Here is a 16,273-nt window from a genome sequence, read left to right as displayed (position 1 = left end):
TGTTAAAATGAAATTACAATTTAAGATTTTATTCAAAAGATTCTCCACTCTAAGGCCTGTTATAAGCCCGTTCTTTTTTTCTGATCAGGCACTTTTGTAGTCACACTTATAAAGTCCTTGTATGGTGTAGTTACACGTCGAAAGGAAATATTTACTTCATGTTATTCATGATTAATTTATTAATTTTATTAAATGTCATTGTTGTACATTCAACGCTCTTTAAATGTTTTTTTTTTTTTGAAAACGATACGGCAATTTTGTAGCCACCCGTGTTATGGGGTCCTTGAGGTTTACTTCCTGGTCCACGTAGGGGAGATTTGTTATTTTTCGATTTTTGTAGTCGTCATAAAATGACATTTGCCCCTGTGTACCCAAACGACATTTCGTTCACTGGTGCACCAGTTCAGCCTCGCAGATAGCACGGTGGCAGGAGACATTTGGACATCGTTTAAAACGGTAAGATGGAAGTAGCGTAGCCTGGGAAAGGCAGCTAAATCTCTTCGCGATAGCACAACATAGTATTAAGTAAACGCGTTTCTAATAGTAATTAAGCGATCGTGGGATGAAAACAACAGCATTTACTATAATTGAGTTGGGCTCACTCAAGTTGTGTCTCAGCCCCATGAACACTGATGGGTTATATCCTTGGGTCCCTTTCAAAACGCTACGGCAGTCACTTGCTGTTAGTTGTTCTGTGCTCTTTCTACAACGCCCTAAGATTTTAGCGTGCCAAAAGTCCTGTCTATAAGGCAAACTGCTGCAGCAGTTGGTCCAAAGAAATATGTTGAAATGGTCGACGGAGAGACTTGAGCTTTCTTTGGCGGGGAACAGCCAAATTTTGCCTGGGTTGTTGCGAAGAACCTTGTGTGCTCGCACGCTTTGATTGCATGTTTTTCTTCATAAAATAATCTGTCAACCATTTATTTTAGAGGGGTTTGTTCTGAAATGAGTTTGACGTGGTGTTTTGGGATAATAACAAAAAGTGCCTCGTTTGGGTTTGTAGGGTATTTTTCACTCAACGACTCTTGATGACAGTCGGTGGCTTCTCTGCAAGGCATCTTTCCGACTGCTCTTTTGCATTCCAAAACAGTAATGGCATGGGGCGTGCCTTTAACGCGCAGAATAGTTAGTTGAGTTTACCCAGGAAAAAAAACGTAGGATAGTGCTGTGCTACAGAGCCTCGTTGCATAAACTGGTGAAGCCTGCTTTAGAGAAAATGCAAAATGTCTTGTTAGACAGCAATAACAATCCAATTGTGATTGATCCAATGTCCCGAGAAGGTTTTTAGATAATACTTTGTGGTATATATGGTTTAAATTCACACTGTACTGCTTATTTTCCTTCTCTTTTCCATCAGCAATCAAAATGTCCTGGTTTGTGGAGTTTGCCGGCAAAGCCGAAAACTTCCTGAATCAAGTTGACCAGGGCGCTGCCACCGCCTTGAGCAAAGGTCAGAACAAAACATCCTCCCTCGCATCCTACTACGATGGAGATGGTGCAGCGGTCCATCCTGAATATAAAGCGGAGACCAGCACAGTTTCTCACTACACGTCGAGCTTCATCTCTTCAGCAGCGGGCAACATCAAGAAGGCTGCGTCTGCTCCTGTGATCACTTTGGCCCACACGCAAGCATCAAGCAAAACTTCCAAGGCTCCCCACTCTGCCTCCTCCTCCTCCTCTTCCTCTGGCTTTGCAAAGCGTAAAAAGAGTTCGCTTGACGTGGACGATGATATGCTCTTTGACTTTTTGAACAGCTCTGAGCCGCCAGTCAGTAACCGTCGTGAGCCCAGGAGGGATGCCAGCGTTAAAGTGGCGGTCACAGAGGCTAAAGTCCAGACTCCGACTCCTCCTGCCGCTGACCTATTGCTCCCATCCACATCGCCCTCGACACATGACGTGTCCCGGGCGTCCAGCCTTGGCTCTCTGCCTTCCAATAGCATGAAAGTATCACAGGAGAACTCAGAAACAGAGCAAAGCCAAGGTATGGCAAACATTTTGAAAGAATTGAATAAGACGTCGACTGCCGTTTTTTGTCAGATGACATTCAAAATAGCGCCTCCGTCGTCAGCTATTTACATACACTGACAAAAGAAATCAAATAGGATTGTATTTATCACAGTCTTTAAATTATCATCGAACACGACACCTAATTTAGAATATTGAACTAAAATTTAAAAGAATGTTAAACTTCCAAGTATGAAAATGCAAAACCTAATAAATACGTTATCTGTTTGGCATGTCTCGTTTTTTTTCTAATATGCATTGTGCTTCAACGAATAATTAGAGGTGCAACAATTAATTGACAGCTAATCGATTATCAAATTAATTGCTAATTATTTTAATTGAGTAATCATTACATACCTTTTTTTAATTTCAAATTCACCAGATGCTCAAAATTTCAGCATCTCAACAGTAAATACAGTATTCCCTGGTTTCATTGGGCTTGGGAATGCAAAGTTATGGAGCATTATTAAAATGGAAAATATGTACTTTCACCATCATTAAAAAAATTAAAACAAACTTTTGACAATCTCATCTGTAACAATTAGCAAGCCGTGTTAAAAAAGCAATTTTTTTGGTCATATATTTTAAAGTGTACTGTAATGACACTCAAATTAAGGATATTTCAGATCCCTAAATTGTATCTCTATCCAATTTCTTTTGGAATGAAAAAGTAAATATTCACTGTTTTAAATTATAAATCTGCAACAACGATGACACATAAATCTACTTATGCTAGAATAAAATACGAGAATATATTATATATTCATATATAATATATAAAATATATATTCATTTATTTGTGATTTCAGCCAGTCAACACTCAGCTGAGTCTTGCGACTCGGACTTGCCTGCCCCTCAGGAATCCGGCCGACGGGAGTCTTGCGGTCCCCCAGAGGAGCCCCAGGGCCAGGTTTTGTCCAGCCTGCGTCTGGAGAACCAGCTCCTACGTAGTGAGGTGGCCTCCCTCAACCAGGAGATGGCCTCGGTCATCCAGCGATCAAAGGAAATGCAAGAAGGTGCGACTCATTTGAATGTATTTTACAGCCACATCGCCTTACAGTTTTTAAAAAAAAATCTGATCCCTTTTGTCACTCCCACAGAACTGAGCAACGCCCGGCTGCGTGTCGACAAACGTAACGCCGAGCAGTCTCAGAGCGACCGGGCGCTGCGGGGCCTGCGCTCGCAAGTGGACGACCTAAACGAGGCGCTGGCCGCCAAGGACGGACAGCTTGCCGTGCTCAAGGTCCGATTGGAAGAGGCCGACCAGCTGCTAAGGAGCCGCAGCGTGGCGCTGGAGGAGGCGCAGAAGGAGAAGTCCAGGTACGATCTCTCTCTCTTTTTTTTTAAATTTTATTTTTTTATATAAAGGTCAGGTGCCTTTTTATGAAAGAAGTGTCGAGGATGCTGCTGTGCTATTTAGGATCTTAGAGGACCACACGGAAGGCAGCAGCATGCACTCCCAGGCTCTGGAGAGCATGCACGACAGGCTGCGAGAGGCCGAGCAAGCCATCAGGAGGGAAGAGGACAACTTTCGACAAATGCAGGTGACCCTTTTATTCCATCCAGGGTTCTTTTGACCATTTGTTTGGTGCAAGAATTGCGGGTTACCGGGGATGACGTTCTAGATCAGGGATGTGGAGCATAAATGCTGGCGCAGGCCACAATTTTTCATCAGTACTTCGCGAGAGCCCATATAGACTCACGGACTTGCTGACGAGTTGTACGACACAATTATTATTATTTTTTAATATGGACAAAATGATGTGCATACATACAAAATATGTGCTCTTATTATACTTCAATTGCGATAATACATTTTTCAATACATGTCTAAAAGATCCACCATCCTAACCCAACAACAAAGAGTTTGACGCAAACAATGAAATGACCACATCGTGTTATTTTTCCCCAGTGCAAAGGGCTCTCTTGGATAAAAATGACCATTCATTGAAGGCACAAAACTGAAACCAACATTAGGTCCAAGAACTGACACAGCTAATGTGCATCATTTGTCATCACAAAGTAGTATCAACATGTACTGCGGTGCATTTTTGGGAATTTTTGGTCTTAAATGGAGGCGGCTTTCCAAACATCGTCACATTTTGCCAACAAAAGCCATCCAAAAGATGTTACCAATTTGATTTTGTTTGTTTAGAGTGAATATGTCGGCCGTCAGTCGCGGTTGGAGTCCGAGCGGCAGAGCCTGGCCGAGGCCTTGACAGCGGCGGAGAAGCGCACTGCCGAGGAGAAGCTCCGCGCGGACAACCTCCAACAGCAGTTGCGCAGCGCCAAGAGTGCTGCTGAGGCCGCCAAGCACGAGCTGCAGGACTACAAGCAGAAGGCCACACGCATCCTACAAGTAAGCTTAACCTCCACCACCGCCACTTAAAGGTGGTTCTCAACTGGTCGGTCCAACGTTTTGAGGTAGTGTTTTGTGGCCCAGAAGTTGATTTGCCGATATATTTTTTTACATTAATTATGACTCACTGTCACTTTGTTACTATCGACTCACAGGTTGCAAAATAAAATGGACACAATAGTTTTTTCCCCATCTTGCACATAAGACATGCCCCCCCCATAAACGAAAAACTAATACCAAAACTAAAACTAATGCAAATATTAAAACTAATAAAAACTAAAGAAAACTAATCATTTGTGAAACACATTTAAAAAAAAAAAAACAAAGTTGCTCTGAACCATAATTCAAATAATTAAATTAACACAGAACATATTAGGTTAGAGACTGTCCCAAAAATCTGAATGTTGTGGCTATATTTCTACTCATGACCAAATCTTACGTTGAAAATATTAGCACAAAACAAAAAGTGGAAGGAAAATGTGGGTCGCAGGATGACAACAGTTGAGAGCCACTAATTCATAGGACACATGTTCTAATGTCTGTCAATGTTAAGTCCAAAGAGAAACTGATCAGCAGCCTGAAGGAGGGCTCCGGTTTGGACTCCCTGGACGGCAGCGGCGTGACAACGCTGGAAATAGAAGAGCTGCGCCACGAGAAGGAACTGCAGAAGGAGGAGATCCAGAAGCTGCAAGGCCAAATGCACTCGCTCCGGACTGAATTACAGGTGTGAGAATTGGCAAAAGAAATGAGTTGAAAAGTTGCATCTCCCAAGAGCTAGACCGATATAATGAACTCGACTTATGGGGATCTTGATGTATGGCTTCACCTGCAGGATTTGGAGAGCCAGTCCCTTGCAGAGGCGGACACGTGGCGGCAACAGACGGCGCAGTTTCAAGAGGAGCAGGCAGCACTGAACCGCGTCAAGCAGGAGCTGGAAGCTGAGGTGGAGCGGCACAAGCAGGTAGGGAAGGGGTTGATGACGTTCCGTCGTCTCAAAATGGCGCCTTTGATGATTTGTCAAACTCTTTGGATTGTTGTCAGGAGCTGCAATATGTGGAGGAAGAGCAGAACCGGGCCAAAAGCACCCTGCAGAGCCGAGTCAAAGACAGAGAAGATGAAATTCAGAAGCTCAGGAATCAGGTCGGTTTGACCGCATCAGTCACAGTGCAGTTCTGAATGCCAAGGGGTATTTTTTTTATTAGTAATGTTTGTTAAAAAAAAATCTCGTTATCAATTTCAATTGTGTTATTTTCTTTTTTTGTTGTTGATTTAAAACTTTTTAGTTTTTCGATTTTATTTTATTTTGTTCAGGTCTTGTTCATGTCTTTTAAGGTCTCCTGTGTTCTTTTGAGTTATGTTTGTTTATTGCATCCATTTTTAAAATTCAATATAATAATTATTTTGTTTTAAAAGTTTTTTTTAAGTGAACCACAAAAATACCCTTTTTTAAATATATCTATTTTTGTATTTTTATTTTCTTTGTTGTTTCTTAGTTTTAGTATTAGTTTTAAATATGTTGTGACCATTTCTATTTTAATTTTGGAGAATCCAACTGCATGTCATTCAGTTAAAACAAACAAACAAAAAAAAAGGATTACTTGTACGACAACATCAATTTCACAGATTTGTGCATGTTATTTTTTTCTTTCTCTCCAGTTGACCAACAAGACTCTGAGCAGCAGCAGTCAAACGGAGCTGGAGAACCGCCTGCATCAGCTGACTGAAACGCTGATCCAGAAGCAGACCATGCTGGAGGCTCTGGGCACAGAGAAAAGCTCACTGGTCTTCCAGCTGGAGCGCCTGGAGCAGCAACTCAAGAACACCCAGGGGGGTCCGGGCACCGGGGGCCCCGCCATCAACATGAGCGGCGTCGAGGGGCCGGGTAACCTCCTGTCGTGCTCGCCCATTTTGAGGACCAATAAAGCTGTGGTATTTTCAACATTTTTTGTTTTTTAACGTTCAGGGGCCAGACAAAGGAACATCCCGGTGCTTTTCAACAATGAACATAATCCCGGTGTGTATGGGAGAGTGCAAAAGGCAGCCAGCACCATTGACCGCTTCAGGTAAAAACGCAAGTACTGAGCACTAGACTACATTACCCACAATCCATTTTGGTATAGTTTTGCTTTCTCTCATTCCAGCATCAGACTGGGGATCTTCTTGAGACGCTACCCCATGGCTAGGGTTTTTGTCATCTTGTACATGGCGAGTATTTGTTTGAAACATTTCTGTTAGCTTGCGGGTAAACTGTTTAAAATTTTTAATAAATACATATTAATATTAATGGTTAAACTTGACCCACGAACATTTTTGGAAGAGCTGTTAAACATGAATGTAAACAATTAGGATTTTGATGCTTGGATTAAAAGCCTAGTTTCGCCTACTAACCTATTGACTGATTTTGCAGGCGATGCTGCACCTATGGGTGATGATTGTGCTCCTGACTTATTCTCCAGAAATACATCAGAGCCATCCAGATGGAAGGTAGTTGAAAATGTCACCGGCAGGCGAACCGTGTGGGGAAGTACTGAGAGGTATTTTTGCAGTCTCATGAATGGTTATTAGGATTAAAACTGCCCTGTGCCAGGGGCATACTGAAGTACTGAGAGGTATTTTTGCAGTCTCATGAATGTAGGATTAAAACTGCCCTGTGCCAGGGGCATATAGAGGTTCCGGGCCAACGAGGCAGGCATCCATCTTGGGGGGGCACCCAGACTGCTGTCAGACTTTTGAGAGGTTGTATTTAACAATGTAAAAAGAATATTTTAATAAATGAGTTAAACATACAGAGTCCTACTTGTATTAATTTAGTGTTTTCGGTGTAGATTTGTCCAAAGGATAGATAATGTCATTTTAAAGGGGCTTGTCTTAAAAAAAAAAAAGTCTGTATTTGGAACTCAGAAAATGTTTGTAAATCAGTGTGACCTCCTGCTACATTTCAGTAGTGAATTTTTTTTCCCTGAAAAATAGATTGTGAGTTTGTTTACTCATAACAAATCCCAGAAATTAGTTAATGATTTTATGTTAAAGCTTGTTTCTCTACATTGGAGGGAAATTGGGGAGAGTTTTTGTGTAAACGTATAATTCGTCGTGATAAATTAATTACTTTAGCATCATTGTGGTCGCCAACAATACAACGGGATTGAAAGAGTAACCCACTTGGCTACAATAACGACGTAATTCCGAAATTTATGACATCAGCGCCCCATTTGATTTGCCTCCAAGTGCTCGCTGCCCCTTTAAAAATGTTTGTTTTTTTCATGTCCGATCCCACAATGCACCTCGGTGATTGTGTCCACGTCACAGCTGACAGCCAGCCGGCCCCGTAATGGCTGCCGCAGCCGAGTTGGCAGTCTAATGAAGCGAACCAGTGACAGCTGCTTTTTTTAATTATCAAGGTAAACTATGAGGGGCTAATTCACCCCCTTATATTTTTGTCTTGACCCTTTAGCTTCATGCCCTAGGTCGTTGGCTAACTGAAGCTAGGCTAGGCTAGCCCCCTACCTCCCCGGTCGCCCTTACCGATCTTCTGTTTTGGTTCGGTCGTGTTATTGTTGTTGAGCCACCCCAAAAGATGTCATCGTGGCTCGGCGGCATCGGCTCCGGCCTCGGCCAGTCACTTGGTCAGGTCGGCGGTAGCCTGTCGTCCTTCACCGGGCAGATCTCCAACTTTACCAAAGATATGTTGCTGGAGGGAGTGGAAGAAGTCGGAGGTAAGTCGCCACATCATCACCATTTGCAGACCACTTTACTCTCTAGTCCTTCAGCTAATGAAGATTTATTATTTCAGGAGTGAGTGATGTGGAGGATGAAATCACATGACTATGCAATGAGTTTGTCAATTATCAATCGTTGTTTCCCTAAACAATGTGAAGGGGTAGGACCACAAGGCTACCCAATAAATTGGTCACATAATTGTGTCCCAAAACAATGTGGCCTCGACGTCACATGGCTACCTAATGATTCTGAAAGTCACTTGTTTCCCAAAATATGTAGATAATGCAATCTTGTGAGTGTCACTTGTATCCCAAAGCAATGTAAAGGATAAAATCACATGACACGGGCTACTTAATGAATGTGTCAATTATTTTTTTTTCCTAATACATGTAGTCGATGGAATCACTTGGTAACCTAATGGGTTTGAATCGTTGGTTTTCCAAAATATGTGAAGGATGGGATCCTGTGGCTACCCAATGAGTTTGTTCCTTGATGCCATTTCAAGGGGCATTACCAATCCTCCCGTATATGGAAAATTACATTTTTGTACTTGATCATGATCATTTATGTTGTTAAATGTGTTATTTATTTTGATGGTTGGTGACACATTGGACAATTAAACTAAAAGGAGATTTCAATACATTGACTGCACAGGACCGTCGTTGTGTTGTTTGCTTGTGGATCATGTGAGTGTGTTAAAATGGATCCCATGTGCCGTGCTATAGACACGTGCTCTGTATTTGTTTCCGTTCTGTAAATGCATGACATCACAATGGACATATGTGGATGCGTTTATTTCTGAGTGGGCGGAAAAAGAAAATAAATGACTGTTTCTTTTGTTCCCCTGTGTAACCGCAGACGCCGCGACAGAGCTTCAGTTGTCCAATTCCAAGCTGGCGGATGTAGAGGCTGCCTTTTCCTCTCAGAAATTTGAGGTCGGCCTATTTTATTTCTATAGCCCCTTCTTAATCAAATCTTACTGGAGTTCACAAATATATCTGCTTGTTAAATTTAGATTGCAACGAGAAAGTTGGTGTGCAAAGACAGTATGTACGTGTTTTTTTATTTTTAACAACAATAAAAGACTATGGTTATTTACATTGTAATGCATTTTAATTAGAAAATATATCGTCACTAGCAGGCAGAACCATATGTCGAAATTTGGTCATTTTATATTTTTTGCACCTTTGTACTATTGGTCAGTCCCCATATCCAATTTGTACAAGTTATGAACCAAGCTGAAGTGCTGAAAATAGCTCTTATTTATGTATAAATATAATAATATGGCATGTCCTAAAAGCTTCCTGTTTATTTTTATTGATTTCACACTTTCAAATGTTTTGTGTCTTGGTGCTACTTGAAGTGTTTTGCAATGAGATTAGCATCATGCTGTTGACATGGGAGGAATGTTTACAATCTCGTTTGCTTGCTTGCTTGCCGATTGACTAACAGCCCGAGGACATCTGACAAACGCTCCTGTCTACTTTTTTTTTATTTTTTTATTTATTTATTTTTTTGTGGTTCAATGCTGCAGGGAACCATTTGTGAAACAGTTTGTGTCTTTTTTTTGCAGTGTGAAAGGTTGAAAAAGCTCCACGCCGAGCTGGAAGAGAAGCTGGAAGCCTCAGAGATCCAAATCAAGCAGCAGTCGGCCGAGTACAGGACGCTTCTGCAGCAGAAAGACGTACGAGCATCAGCTTCTGTTTGGATTGGAACAATATTTAGTTTCTCAGAGGGTTGGGTGACATTGTCTGGCAATTATAATTTTTTTTTCTCCCCAAAAAAAATCCAGTTTCTGATATTAATTCCGTCTCCCTCTTAGCTTATGAAACAAGCAAATGACAAAACATTCTACTATGCAACTGTATTGTAACGTTAGTTATGATTATACTTTTTATACTTTTTTCAGTATTTGGTGTAAAAAGTTTGAAAAGCCACTCGTATTAGATTACTGTACAACAGGGAAAAAAAAAAAGTGACCATTATTCCAAACACTGTGGTGCCCGTGTATCATCCAGGTGGAGATCAGTCACCTGAAGGCCCGACAAAGCGGCCTCCAGGAGGACGTCCAAAAGCTTCAGCGCTCGGTCCAGTCCGCCTCTGCCGGCCCCGTGCTCCCCGTCACCACGGCCTCTTCCAGCATCGCCACCTCAGCGTCCTCTTATCTGTCCCATCCTTCTGCGTCCCACCACCACCACGGCTTTCACGGCGATGACATGGACCTCAGCGAAGTCATCTCGTCCCAGCAGGAGATCAACCGTCTGGCCACCGAAGTGCTGCGACTGGAGGCGGAGGTGGCGCACTGGAGGCGCATGTTGCAGGTCAAGATGATGATGATGATGAAATTAACTAGTTGGTCGGTTGGTTAATTAGTTAGTCAGACTAGCTTCCCGAGCTTTTCTGGTTACATTTCAAATCTTATTCTGTTATTCATTCAGTTGTGGTTGCTGATTGAACTGCCTTGAATTAATTTAAAATGAATGGAATGTTGGTAAATTTCAAATGAAAATCACAAAAGGAATTTAAAATGATTTTCAAATCATTTTAAATTACATTTCATTTTATCCCGCGACCCTTGTGAGGATGAAGCGGATCAGAAAATGGATGGATGGATGGATTTCATTTTATATGAGCATTCAATTTCAAATGTAAATTGATTTGAGATTCGCGTCCCCCTTTATAATTGAATTGCCAAATCTATGTAAAGTCAACTTTAACTTAAAAGTCAAACTTTGACTTAAAATTAACTTCAGAGAAAATGTTAAACCATTGATGAAGTCACAGCTTTTGAATTGCTCCTTTAGGCATCAACAGCAGCGGGGGCGGGTAACTCCGACCAGGGTGAGATTCTCAAACTTCAAAGAACGGTTGAGGTAAATTCCCATTTTAAAAAAACAAAAACGAATCCCAGTAAAATGCAAAGCCCTTCGGCAACACTAATGAGACTTGACCCTTTGTCTTGTGTGAATTGCTCCTTTAGGCATCAACAGCAGCGGGGGCGGGTAACTCCGACCAGGGTGAGATTCTCAAACTTCAAAGAACGGTTGAGGTAAGTTCCCATTAAAAAAAAAAACCCGAATCCCAGTAAAATGCAAAGGCGGCTCCACACTTCGGCAACACTAATGAGACTTGACCCTTTGTTTTGTGCTTTTGCAGGAACTGCGAGATAAGATGAGCTGCGAGGTTGATGAGCACCAGCACGAGCTCGCCGCCCTGCAAGACGCCCAGCGCCAGAAAATGTCCGAACTCAGCCGGCGCCACCGTGAGGAACTGGCCGAATATGAGGAGAGGATCGAGGAGCTGGAGGAGCAGCTGCAAAATGGTCTGCAGAGGTTTCTGCTTGTATATATGACCACTGCCAGTGAGGCTACAGTGAAGCTCGGCTCTTCATGGTGGATTGGGATCAACTTTCGGTTTCACTTTGCACTGTGCATGATTTGCAAAAAAAAAAAGAAATCAGGACCTCTGAAATGCTAATGGAAAAACAGGCATCAATATTCTACAAGGTAGCATAGGTTCCCCCTTTGCCCCTGAAAAAAAAAAAAAGACTTGTAATTGTATGTATGCGGGTGTTCACCGTATAAACACGTTTCAGCTAATCTCCACGTGTCCTTGTCTAGGCGCCTCTCCGGCCAGCTCCCTATCAAACCCCTCCAAAGAGCTGGAACTGCAGACCACCGTCGCTGCCCTGCGCCAGGCCGCTGAGGAGCGGGAGGCGCGCCTTTCTGAGCTATCAGCCGGCCTGGATGAGGCGCAAAGGCTCCGGGCCTCGTTGCAGTCCGAGAGGGACGGCGTCCAAGAAGAGAACGCGGCACTGCTCCAGAACTACGCTCGGCTGCAGGCCTCCGTGGAGGAGCTTCAGGCGCGGGTGCGGGAGCAGGAGGGTAAGGCTATGCAGAAAGCCCAGCTGGAGCATGAGATCCAAGCGCTGAGGGACAACCTCGCCGCTGCCGAAAAGGAAATGGAGAGACTGAAAAGCCTGCTTGAGGTAAGCCAGTCCTACGTTGTGACCGTTCACAATTATCGCGTTACGTTTCTGTCATTGTTCTCCCAAATCAGGCGGAACCAAAGGAGGAGGTGGAGCATGCCGATATCTTGGAACTGAACACCATCATCGGCTCATTAAGAGAAGAGAAGGAGGCCCTGGAGCAAGAAAAGGTGTGATGGTGTTCTTTTTGTGTCACGCCAAGTCATTCGAACCATTCCTTGAAATGAACAGAATAACTATAAATTATCCAAGTTTCTGACGGCGTATTGCATGTCGGCCCTTCGTCATCAGTTTAATGCTTCATTTGTTTCGCCCTTAAAGCTCACTCTTCAGGAAAGACTGAGCGCGGCCGAGAAGAATTTAGAGAGTGAAGCTCGACCGGCTGAAACCGAGTCAATGGACGACCTGAAGGAGGCACTGGAAAGCCAAGAGAGGACCCTGAAGGCCACGCAGGAGGAGCGTGACACCCTCGTGACCGAGCTAGAAGAGCTAGACCGGCAAAACCAGGAAGCGACGCAGGTCCGACCAATCCTTAGAAAATGTGAACAATTATAGTTTGAATGCTGCATTGGGTCACAAATGTTTTTGTTTTTCTTCTGCCCACTTTTCCCTGCTTCTAAAACGTTCTCATTTCTCAACCGCTGTAAACCATTCCAACATCAAAAATATTCAGGACATTTTAGCCACGGGAAACGATAATTCAATATTTTAAAATTTTCAATGCTTGCAATTTCATTCCATGTATGTTTCAATCGCATTTCAGTCACATAAAATTACTCTATTATATAAATTGCAATTCCCTTTTCCTAATTTGCCATTCTCCCTTGCTTTCCCAGCATCTGATCTCGGTGAAAGAGCAGCTAAAGAAGGCGGAGACGGAGCACAGCGCCACCAAAGACCAGAATAGATCGCTTGAGCAGGAGCTGGAGGCCCAGAAAGAGAAAATCAGCCAGAGTGCATTCACGCTCAACGACCTGCACATGAGCAAGCAGCAGCTGGAGGGCACCGTCCGGGATCTGAAGGAGAAACTGAAACAAGCTCAGGAGCGGAGCAAAGAGGCCCGTAGGGAAGCGTCAGAGTTGAAGAAGAGCTTGCAGGAAAAAGAGGAGCACCTGCTGGCAGCAAAAGAAGAGCTCGGCCAGACTGAAAGGATTAAAACGGATGAAGGCGAGCTGGCAGTGAAGGAGAAAGAACTTTCCGACCTGCGACAAAAGCTGGAGAAAGTGTCGTCGGAGGACTTTGAGCTAAAGATGGAGAGCGGCAGGTTGAAAGAGGCCGCGAGGAAAGCGGAGGACCTGTTGACGGAGAACCAGACAGCGGCGAGCAGGACGTTGCGGGAGAAGGACACGCGCATCGAAGCCCTCAAACTGGAGAAAGACCAGCTGGAGTGTGAGCTGCAGCGGGCCGAGCGCTCGCTCGCGGAAGGGACCAAACAATATCAGCGCACCGTTGACGAATTGAGCCGGGCGCGCTCCATGGACGCCTCGGCTCTCCAGAAGGAGCACGAGCGCGCCGTCAAGCTCAACCAGGAGAAGGACTCGGAGATCGCTCAGCTGCGCCTCGACGCCGAGCAGCTGGCAGCCGACCAGCGGGACACCAACGAGATGCTCGCCATCACCGTCGCCGGGCAGAAGCAGCTGACCGACTTGCTCCAGGAAAAGGATGCCTTCGCCGAGACGCTGAAGCGGAACGCGGCGGACACGCGGGCCGAACTGGAGGCAAGCATCGCGGCGGCGAAGAGGGAGGCGGACGTGCTCAGACAAGCGCTGGAGGAGAAGGACAGACAGCTGGCCGGCATGAAGGAGGACAACAGCCATTTGAAGGAGGAGATGGACCGCGTGCGGGATCAGCAGAGCAGACCCCCGCGCACCCTGGACATCATCACCGAGCTGGAGGCCGAGATCACCCAGCTCAAATCGTCCCGAGGTGGCCTGGAGGAGGAGGTGCGTGATCTCCGGAGGAGCCTGGAGGAGCAGCAGGCATCGCTCCTCGGCTCACAGAGTGAGCTGGAGCAGGCCACGCTCAACTTCGACAGGCTCCTCCAGGCCAGGGATCAGGAGCTGGCCGGACTCCGGCGGAGCCTGGAGAGCCGAGGTCCCGCCGAGTCCACGATGGAGCCGGGCGACGTCATCCTGCAGGAAGACAAGACGGTGTCCCTGAACCAGGAGAACGGCAACGAGAAGCACGACCTCTCCAAGGTGGACCTGGAGCGGCTGGTGAAGGGCATGAAGGAGAAGGAGACGGAAATCAGCCAGCTGAACGAGAAGAACCTGTCTTTGACCAGGCAGCTGGACCAGATGGCGCTGTCCCGCGACGAAGTGGGGAAGCTCTCCCAGGTGATCCTGCAGAAGGACCTGGAAATCCAGGCCCTTCATGCGCGAGTCACGATGGGGGGCAGTAGTCAGGACGTCCTCTTTCTTCAGCAGCAGCTGCAGGCCTACGGCGTGGAGAGGGAGCAGGTCCTTGCCGTGCTCAACGACAAGACCCGGGAGAACAGCCAGCTTCGCTCCGACTACCACCGCCTCATGGACATCGTGGCGAGCAAGGAGGCGGCGTTGCTTAAGCTGCAGCAGGAGAACCAGCGGCTCTCCAGCTCGGCCGATCCCTCGGGCAGCCAGGAGATGTTTAAGGAAACCATCCAGAATCTCTCGCGCATCATCCGGGAGAAGGACATCGAGATTGACGCGCTGACGCAGAAGTGCCAGACGCTGGTGACGGTGCTGCAGTCATCGAGCGGGGACGACGGCGGAGTCAGCAGCAACCAGTTCGAGGAGCTGCTCAAGGAGCGTGACAACCTCAAGCAACAAGTGAAGAAGATGGAGGAGTGGAAGCAGCAGGTGATCACCACCGTCAAGAACATGCAGCACGAGTCGGGCCAGCTGCAGGAGGAGCTGGTCAACCTCCAGGCGCGGGTGTCGGCCGACGGCGACGCCGGTTCCAAACTCTCGGTGGACTACGCCAGGCTCGTCCAGAACTACGAGCACAAGGAACAGCGGCTGGGAAGTTTGAGCGTGGAGCTGGCCCAGGTCCAACAGAGCCTCAGCCAGCTCAGTACCGCCAAGGATCTCCTGCTGGGCCGTCTGGACCAATCGGCTCCCGACAGCAAAGCTCAGTTGAGTGCAGTCGACGCTTCGAGCCAAGATCTGGCATCCCTTCAAGCCCGTTTAGCTGAGCGGGAAAACCTGATCCGGACCCTCCAGGAGAACAACCACCGGCTTTCCTGCTCGGCTTCCTCCTCCGAAAGCGAGCAGAGGAACCACGCCGCCGAGCTCCAGCAGGTCCGAGCCAGCCTGGAGGCGCTGCAGAGAACCGTCCGTGACAAGGACCTGCTCATCAAGACCAAAGGGGACCAGCTGGCCCGGGTGGGCGAGACGCTGCGCAACCGCGAGAGCGACAACGAGGTGCTGAAACAGGCCGTCACCAACCTGAAGGAGCGCGCCCTCATCCTGGAGATGGACGCCAAGACGCTGAAGGAGGAGAACGAGCGGGTGGCCGCGCGCTCGCGGGAGAAGGAGTCGGAGTTCCGCGCGCTGCAGGAGACCAACATGCAGGTGTCCATGCTGCTGCGCGAGCGCGAGTTTGAGCTCAGCGCCATGAGGGACAAAGCCACCACTGTGGAAAAGATGCTCAAGGACAAAGAGCAGGTCGGTTCACAGCATACGTGTCGCCAACATTGTGATTTTTTTTTTTGGCCACGGTTTAAATACATTATTTGATCTCGCAACTGGTTTGTGGACATCTCGTGGCGCAGGGTAAATCGGGTGAGCTCAATCAACTCCTGAACGAAGTCAAGTCCATGCAGGACAAAGCGGTGGCCTTCCAGCATGAGCGGGACCAGGTGGTGATGGCGCTCAAGCAGAAGCAAATGGAGACCACCGCGTTACAGACCGAGGTGCGAATGTTCACTTCACTTGATTGCAAAGGAGTCTTACCTTCCAGGCCAAAAGTCGTACCCGAGCAATGTGATTTTTTTTTGAGATCGAAACTAAATCAGCTGATTACAAAGCGGTGGCCTTCCAGCATGAGCGGGACCAGGTGGTGATGGCGCTCAAGCAGAAGCAAATGGAGACCACCGCGTTACAGACCGAGGTGCGAATGTTCACTTCACTTGATTGCAAAGGAGTCTTACCTTCCAGGCCAAAAGTCGTACCCGAGCAATGTGATTTTTTTTTGCGATCGAAACTAAATCAGCTGATTTAGTAAAA

General features: G+C 46.3%; 2 protein-coding genes across 4 annotated transcripts in view; both read left to right on the top strand.

Annotated features, from left to right (window-relative positions):
* Positions 1-262: 262 nt before the first annotated feature.
* Positions 263-6,876, top strand: golga5 (golgin A5). The gene is made up of 13 exons (XM_019872366.1): positions 263-456; positions 1,358-1,981; positions 2,814-3,020; positions 3,105-3,324; positions 3,425-3,548; positions 4,160-4,363; positions 4,917-5,087; positions 5,196-5,324; positions 5,405-5,503; positions 6,020-6,245; positions 6,327-6,426; positions 6,505-6,568; positions 6,771-6,876. The coding sequence occupies exons 2-13, from the start codon at positions 1,366-1,368 to the stop codon at positions 6,849-6,851; spliced, it is 2,241 nt and encodes a 746-aa protein (XP_019727925.1). The 5' UTR covers positions 263-456; positions 1,358-1,365; the 3' UTR covers positions 6,852-6,876.
* A 761-nt stretch (positions 6,877-7,637) lies between these two features.
* The window catches only part of trip11 (thyroid hormone receptor interactor 11), a 21,077-nt gene continuing 12,441 nt past the window's right edge, over positions 7,638-16,273 (top strand). The window contains exons 1-12 of one of the 3 annotated variants that reach the window (XM_019872363.1): positions 7,638-7,761; positions 7,924-8,076; positions 8,939-9,015; positions 9,654-9,764; positions 10,099-10,401; positions 10,885-10,953; positions 11,237-11,402; positions 11,701-12,068; positions 12,140-12,238; positions 12,390-12,587; positions 12,905-15,712; positions 15,820-15,960. In XM_019872363.1, the coding sequence (XP_019727922.1) occupies positions 7,938-8,076; positions 8,939-9,015; positions 9,654-9,764; positions 10,099-10,401; positions 10,885-10,953; positions 11,237-11,402; positions 11,701-12,068; positions 12,140-12,238; positions 12,390-12,587; positions 12,905-15,712; positions 15,820-15,960 (4,479 nt within the window). In that variant the 5' untranslated portion in view covers positions 7,638-7,761; positions 7,924-7,937. Of the gene's footprint in view, positions 8,077-8,938; positions 9,016-9,653; positions 9,765-10,098; positions 10,402-10,884; positions 10,954-11,050; positions 11,130-11,236; positions 11,403-11,700; positions 12,069-12,139; positions 12,239-12,389; positions 12,588-12,904; positions 15,713-15,819; positions 15,961-16,273 lie in introns of those variants that run through there. The other 2 variants (XM_019872365.1, XM_019872364.1) reach the window with 2 other exon arrangements.

The sequence above is a fragment of the Hippocampus comes genome, unplaced genomic scaffold, assembly GCF_001891065.2.
Source record: "Hippocampus comes isolate QL1 unplaced genomic scaffold, H_comes_QL1_v1.1 scaffold92, whole genome shotgun sequence".
NCBI classification, from domain to species: Eukaryota; Metazoa; Chordata; class Actinopteri; order Syngnathiformes; family Syngnathidae; genus Hippocampus; species Hippocampus comes.
The sequence above is the reverse complement of the archived record's forward strand: the minus strand, read 5'-3'. Positions and strand labels throughout refer to the sequence as shown.